This window comes from Cucurbita moschata, unplaced genomic scaffold (genome assembly GCF_002738365.1).
Source record: "Cucurbita moschata cultivar Rifu unplaced genomic scaffold, Cmos_1.0 Cmo_Scf00004, whole genome shotgun sequence".
Classification (NCBI taxonomy): domain Eukaryota; kingdom Viridiplantae; phylum Streptophyta; class Magnoliopsida; order Cucurbitales; family Cucurbitaceae; genus Cucurbita; species Cucurbita moschata.
In genome coordinates, this window is record NW_019268520.1 from 4,852,779 (window position 1) to 4,861,048 (window position 8,270).

Here is an 8,270-nt window from a genome sequence, read left to right on the forward strand (position 1 = left end):
CATGTTATAAAAATAAGATAATTATAATTTTATTATAAAAATAAGATAATTATAATTTTATTATAAAAATAATAGTAATTACCATGAAAAGTTAGAGAAGGGTAAAAGTTAAAGTTACTTTCGGTAAAATTACTACTTGTCTCGGTTTAGATCTTAATTTTTTCTCTCTCTAGATATTTGTATTAACTTATGTTTGACCAGATGCTCGTGCTTTTTAGTACAATTAAGTTAAATTTAAAAATCTCTGTTAAATAGTTTATAATTGTTTTTTTTAAAAGGATTAAAATATCGTTTTTTAAAAAAAATATCTTTGATAAGATCAAACACTCAGAGAAAGAAATTATTTATTTTGTAGGGAACATTATCCCTAATATATTTCACCACTATTATTATAGTTTTTAATATTAGTGTATAGCAATGTGTGACGCTTCAATATTGTAGACCACAAACTACTTATTATTTTATTCATTTTCAATTTCTAATATTAAGAAAACCAATTTTTATTGGGTCATTTTTATTTTTCCTTCTTTTTCTTTGACAGCTATTTTCCTTTGTGTTTTTTTTTAATAAAGACCGAATAATTAAATCTTGGATAATATTTTTCGGTTTGAGATATATAATATTTTAAACTTATTGGGTTATACTCAAATCTATATTGAATTTACGTTTGTATCTTTTCAACTCTGCATTTGTTTTAACCCGTGACAAACTTGAAAAGGAGAAGGGTAGGTGATAGGACATTTGGAAAACTCCGACCAATCGGGTGACTATTTTTATTATCTACAGATCAATGTCAGATCAATAGTAGTGTAGAATTTTGTTGATATAGAATATGTCTTTAATAAGATCCGTGATATAACACATGTTTATGCTATATTTTATAATGAACTTTCGAGTTTTATTTCTTTTTTATTTCATTTATAAAATTTAAACGTGTATGATGACTTTTTAAACTTTCAATTTTGGATCTTAACGTCATATTAGACATAAAATTAAAAATTAGATCGATTTAAAAATTCACAAAATTACAAAATTATATATATAAAGTTTCTAATTGGTTTTAGAATTTGACTAGAAAATTCAATTTTCTTTTTTTTTTTCAAATGTGGAAATTATAGTAAAGAAATTAGAAACAAATTAGTTAGCGAAGGAGGGTAAAAAGGTAAATCTCTATGTTAACACTACACTGAAACAAAACACTTGGTGTTGGTGGCTAGATTGATTGTGGATTGTACGAACAAAAGAAGTTTCGGCACGTGCTTCAATATTTGATATGTCAAGTTGCACGTGCACGTACTTTACTTTAAAGACCTATTTTAATCAGCTATTATATTTCCCTCAAATTTCTCTAAATAAATATATTATAATATTATTACATTCTTTTCTTTACATTTTATATTCCTCCTTTCATAATTTTACTTCAAATTTTATTTCCTTATTGCAAATTATTTTAAAATTTTAAATATTTACCATTAGAAAAAAAATCCAAATTGAACTATTTTTATTTTATTTAACAATTTGTTGCTTCTTAAATTTTTTTAGATATAACGAAAATATCAATTGTCTCTTATATTAATATCAAATTTATGAACAAATAAAAATATCGACTCATCAACGAAAATTTATTCGATGGATTAACATTATTTGTTATTATAAACATCAAATTAGGAGATTTCTTTTGTTTTTTTTTTTTTCACGAAATATTGGATGACCCACTATGTCAATCATTATGCTTAACTCACCCCCACAAAATAAAATTTAAAAGGTATTAACTATGTGTTATTAAAAAAAAATTACATATTAAAAAAAAAAACCTTAAAACCATACTTATAATCCTAATTAATTATAATCCACCATAATTAATATTAATTATAAATTAATATTAATCATCAAACAAAAAATTAGAGGTATTTATTATCTAATAGAAATGTAATGAGCTTATTTATCAAATCTAATTACAAAATATTGTTGTCTAGTTATATCATATTTTATATTAAGGTTTTTTTTTTTTTTTTTCAAATGTTCTATTTTAATTTTTAACAGGCATTTTATTTCTCGACAATGGGCCATACAACTTCATAAGGTTAGTGTACCATCACGGGCACTCATTTCAACATTTTTGTGAACTAATTTTAAAAAAAATGAAAGACAAGTATTAAAATAGTTTGGGTAAAGCTTCAAAATAGATGAAATTTAGAAGCTAAAGTCGTGTAAAGCTTATGAATTATAACAAATGAAAGCTAAAGAAACCAAAATAGATGAAATTTAGAAGCTAAGACGTAATCAAAGGTGAAAAGAAAATTAAACATGAATGGACAGAAACTTAAACCGAACAAACGAGCAATTTTTGTGGAAGAACAATGTACGAACATGGTATGATAATAGAGCCAATAACTAACTATTTCAACACAAAATAGGTGTATGCATGAATTATATGAAGTGTTGTTAGTGCCAAATTTTGATGGGCAAAGAACATGGCTGGTTCTATAAGCAACCAAAAAAGTCTAGTTGGCTTTTGGCTTCCCCTTTTCTTCGTTTTCTTCACATTCTTTGAGGATAGGGATGTGACACCAAGGACACCAAGATACCAAGATATGGGAGAGCAATTATTTAATCATTTATTTTCTTTGTGGAGAGCATATCTCGTTCATAGGGAACAATGGGAATATTCTAGATTTTTTTATTTTTGTTGTCTAAAATTTTAGTGGTCGATATATTTGATATACATGCACGATGTAGTAGAAGAATATTTATTTTCGATGAAAAAAGTAAATTAGACCTATGTTTCATTTATGCGACATCTGGAGCCACGCACATGGTTTTCTTAATAGTCCTTTGACTCAACTCTTCATAAAAAATTTCACTCATTACACCACCACATCTTTCTAGACATCCTTAGCTCATCCTTAGCTTTTGTGATTCATTGTGACATCTTTAATCGTACCTTCTTAAGTTCCTTGACATTTAGCTGTTGTCTTAATGTATTTACACCAAAACGCTACCTAATTCTCCTCACCAGTCATATTTTCGCAACAAAACTCTATCTAATTCCCTCATGATGGGCCAAAGAACACCTCCTTCCTTTCAATAAACTAGGCATGGATACCATCATTTTTCAAAAGCTAAAATCCAATGAATGGGCATCTTGGAACATGAGAAATAAGGGGATTCTATGAGAAGATCAAGAACAAGGTACCTGGAAAGAGCAGACATATTTCCTCAGGCATCAGCTTTTGCAATGCCCTGCTGCTCAACCATGTCGTCCACTCCCACCAGTTCATGTCTACATCCCTGCTTACTAAGAATGAACATATTTGTCATAATTTTTGGAGGATTTAAAAGTTACTTACCTTTCAACAACTTCTATTCAACAAATTAAGGTAAAGTAAGCCTTTGTATCCACATGCACAAACAATAGTTCCTAAAAATTGATACTTGTAGCTTAAAAAAAAATAATGGTCATTTTGATCTTAAGTCCACCCACCTATTGTCCATCTCAATCAATCAATGTAACTTCAATACGTGCACATTCATGCACATTTTAGTACATTGATACTAATTCAAAATCTGTGTCAAAATAATTCACAACTGAGGGACAACAACCAAAAAGAAAAACAGGAACCCTCAAAGTTCAAGAACAGAAGTATATTATATTGATCCTCAACGATCCCAATAATGATGGGATTAAACCTTAACTCTATGGATAAAATCCTTATTTTCCTTCTTATTTCTGGTAAAACTACTGACCAAGTGGCATTTTTTTCATGTCTGTCATCCCAAACAAAATTACACTTAAAATCATTTAAGTTCTTCAAATGACGTCCTTTGAAATTACTTCTTATTACTTTCTTGATTCCAGAATGAAGCCCAATCTTCCTTTAGCTTTACGTTATTCTGATACGAATCTGTTTTCTTACTGCCATTGAGACAAAGCCGCCGCATACATTACATTGGCATCCATTTTCAATAAGATATTCAAGAAAAACAACAATAGTCACCAAACTTATATCAATTACCATATTCAATGGGATGTTAGAGACCACAAGGGACGAGCAGTAGTTGATAAAGTTGATAAAGTTTTCGAACAGGTAATGAAAACATTATTAGATGTATTTCAACGTTGAAAAAGTGTCCATCTTAACCTGGGGGCCAATTCATTTGTCGTCCCCCCAAAAGGTGAACATGAAGATGATAAACCGATTGGCCTGCGAGAAAATGACAGAATCAAATGCTTGATACTTTTAATAATAAGAGAAGAAATTTGTTATCGTGTGTAAAAGATGGGGATTTGAGTACTAACATCCACTCGGTCCATCATTAATTACGACCCTAAAGCCATCGTCCAGCCCTTCTTGTTTGGCAATGAGCTTGGCAGCGTAAAGCAGTTGACCGAGAATCTCTGTGTGCCTCTCCTCAGCCTACAAAGCACAAGAAATATACAATGAAAATGCAAATAAAGGACAAGAATATCTATGAATGAACAATACAGCCCCTGAACCAGTGTCTAATAAATATAATAATCTTTTTAGCGTCAATGGATAAATTTCAACCTCATAACAGCATAAAACTAGAACGGGCCATTAAAATTAGCAGTTTAACACAAACACAAATTCCAACTACAAAATCCCTTAACATATAGATACGCAATTATGTAATGGTTTTAGTGAAGACGAGAACCATTTCTTGAAGTTTTTAAAAGTTTAGCTTCATATATTCTAGATGCCCACCCATTGTAATCCAAAGACCATAATACGCCTTTGAAGTAACAAAAATCTTTGTCATTAGTTTTTTTCACCATTTCTTTACAATGGCCTTTATCGATCTTAAGGTGAAATTTGAACTCTTATCACAGTCCAAAAATAATTTTTTTAGTTTCAAAATTTGACATGAATTTTGAGAATATGATCAGAAAGTAGATAATTAAAATAAAAATTAAAAATTAAAAAAAAAAAAAACCAAATGGCTATCAAATGGGGCCTAATTAATTACAAAAATCTCTTTTACTCGTAATAAAATTACTTATGCAGTATCTATTTAAATTTTATTTCAATCAATTTCTTTTAAATCTTTACCCACCAACAGGCAAAATTTTGTTGAAAATAATTCACAAGTTCCTCGAGTGTATTTTCCGTAAAATAGAAAATAAAAGTGAGTAACCGAATTCAATTGATGTGTGAATAAACTAAATAGTTAAATAAATACATAAAATACTAACATTTGCACAATTACTGTTACAAAATTGATCACATAACTTGATTGAACAACTCAAACTAACTTAGATTCGGTTGAATAACTTGAATTGGGACCATCATCTAACTACAGTCATTGAGTAGGGCTGGGAAAGTCCCTAAACTAAAACCAAACCAAATAGTAAACACCTCTACTAGAGATTTTCTTACTCTGGTTAGACAACCTAATTGCCACTCAAATTTCTCCACTATAAAGATAAATCTAACTTCTCAATCATTATTCAAGTATATAGTGGATATTTCATATAATGAGATCAAAATGACTTCAAAATGCAACTGCTAGAAGAACCAAGTCGACGGACGCTTAAAAGCAGAGACTAAAATACCTAGTAAAGAAGTACCTTAGATAATCCAGATAACCCATCCTTAACTTTTGGAATGATTAGAATATGTGTAGGAGCTTGTGGAGATATGTCCCTAAAAGCAAGAACCTGCCATCAGAGTGAAATTGAAACAAAAATTAATAGAACTCACAATGACAGAGCTTAACTTCAATTCCAAGTATTCATCTCATGACAACATCCAAGCAAGATTTATAAAACGAAATGAGTGGTCGTAATTGAAAGGACATTGAAGGATGCATAATAAATATACATTAAGTCCTTGGGACAAAATTAAGAAGCCAAGGAATTGATTTGAAGAAATAATCATAAAAAATTTTAATTAAAAAGGAAACAGATCTGTCAATCTTTCAACCCACCCTTCCATGAATATGTGCCCAAGTGGAGAAAACAAAAGGTCTGTCAATCTTAGTTCAAATAGGGATCCATCAAGTTGGACGAAGGGTACCTTTCCATTACTGAAGAATTTTAAAGAGAGACAAGTCTTTTTCAATGCTAGCATCATATTTTCAATGATGGGTACCGGCATCGTATTTCCACCATGCAATAGTAACAATTTCTCTCTAGAAAGTAATATAACACATTCAGCAAATACATTATTTACAAAATTAATCTAGATAGGCCATTGTCCAAACTTAATATTTCCTTCCCTCTAAAATTCTTTTACATAATAATACAAATTATATAGTAATAATGTAAAGGAACCTTATCATCCTCAAAGACAATCGTAGATGGAATTTCCTTATTAATGATTTTGTCAAATCTGCAAAGGTAACAAACCAAAAACATTAGTTGCAACTTGAAATGGGTTTTCGTGAAATGTAATGATTTTATTTATTTATTTTCTCTACTCGAGAATAGTTACATGGTTTTCTCAAAGGAGATAAAGAACAAACTCCAAAAGGAAAGAAGTAAAAATAAAAATTGATAGCTACTTCCCTAATATGCAGCAATGACAACTAATTCGTATAAGAAAAAAATCCAATTTACTACCTTACTTCGCTTGGTATGTCAAAACCTACAGCTTTCAATTTCATCAATCTCAAACTTAAATAAATTGTGCAATTAATGCCTCTTCAAAACTAAATAAAAAATATCAACACTAATAAAATATTCAATATCAAACCACAAAAATAGCAATACTGAATAATAAAAATACCAAACTAAGCAACAACCTTAAGTCATTAAAATAGTGCTAAGTCTAATGAAAAAATGTTAAAATTACGATGGAAAAATCTCGTAATGACCAGAAAATCAATTCCAACAACAATAGTATTATCCGGCCAACAAAAGTACTCAAATTGAGCCACAAATCTCCAAGACACAAACACACATACACACATTCAAATACTTAATTTATTTATTTAACTTTAGGGCCTAATTTTATGAAATTAAAATTTTAAGGTCAAAATTGACAAATTGTACAAGGTATAAATTGAATTTTCCCTGTCAATAATAAACAAAAGATAAACAAAATAAACAAAATAAACAAATCAAGTACTCCACCTCATGCATATTTGAAGACTTTTGCATGGCCAGATTGACAATTAATTTGTCAGATTGCTTTTTGTATAGTCACTAAAATAATACATTAGCAATTTGTTTTGTTGTAGGAAACTTACATATGACTCATACATCAAGCTTTTCCTTGACGAAGTGTTTGTTCATGGTCCACTTCAAGGTTTTTTATCCTTATGAACTATAAACATTTAAATATTTGTATGTTCATCATAGTAGATCCTTATAGGAAACCAACTAGGAACATTGTACCTCTTCACAAATTTCATCTACTCTCACAAATTCCAAAGGAAAATCCCAAAATTCTACTTCAATATTACTCATAGTCGTAGCAACTATATTTTGTTCATTACTTCCTCAAGTAACTAGTTTCCCTCCAACAAAAGCACAGTAGACTAGACACAAAATTCTCTGTTTGTTGTTTAATGCGGAAAATAAGGATGTAACTTCAAAAAATAGTGATGAGGCTATCCCAATTTCTTCCATTAAGTATGCAAAACAAGCTTGTCCTTCACTCCCTTCGGGTTTAAATAAATTCTCTTCCTTCCTTGATATTTGTGGTCTTCAGATACAAGAAATTCCACCATTTTCAGATAGTTTTGCTTAAGAATAGCAAGTTCGGCAGCTCAGTCAATCCGTTATTTCCAAGAGGCACGAAAATGCATATAGTGAAAGCGATCTCCGGCTCTTCATTGGTTGCTCCAAGTTATTGTGTGGGGATTTTTTCATTAAATATTTAACCACTTCGTCCATTTCTCACCTTCCAAGCAATCAAAAGCAACTAATGCCAAAAAAAAAAATATTTGTTTCTTTTTTTTATGATAAGCTACCGCAATTTCGACTACCCTCTCATAGATGTCTCCTTACAGCGATTATTTTCCCCAACATTGAACCCAACTCCGGACAGTTTGTACAGTTCAAAATCTTTAAACATCTTTAAATCTCACCGTACTCACAGAACCATTAGTCTTCAGCTTTGAGCATACGCTACATACACTAAACAACCAAAATAATACATAATTATAAGAAGAATCAACAATTCCATTCCCCGATTACTCAATCGCCATGAAACAATCAAGAACCGATTACCAGCAAATCAAACACACAAAAAAAAAAAAAAAAAAAAAAAAAAAAAAAAAAAAAAAAAAAAAAAAAAAAAACC

The 8,270-nt window shown here is 29.9% G+C and overlaps 1 protein-coding gene across 1 annotated transcript in view; it reads right to left on the reverse strand.

Moving 5' to 3' along the window:
* Positions 1–3,941: 3,941 nt before the first annotated feature.
* Positions 3,942–8,270, reverse strand: part of LOC111441626 (14 kDa zinc-binding protein-like) — a 4,896-nt gene continuing 567 nt past the window's right edge. The window contains exons 2-5 of the mRNA XM_023078684.1: positions 6,296–6,353; positions 5,591–5,680; positions 4,301–4,418; positions 3,942–4,205 (exon numbers count right to left, since the gene is read on the reverse strand). Coding sequence (XP_022934452.1) covers positions 4,138–4,205; positions 4,301–4,418; positions 5,591–5,680; positions 6,296–6,353 — 334 coding nt within the window. The 3' untranslated portion in view covers positions 3,942–4,137. The remainder of the gene's footprint in view (positions 4,206–4,300; positions 4,419–5,590; positions 5,681–6,295; positions 6,354–8,270) is intronic.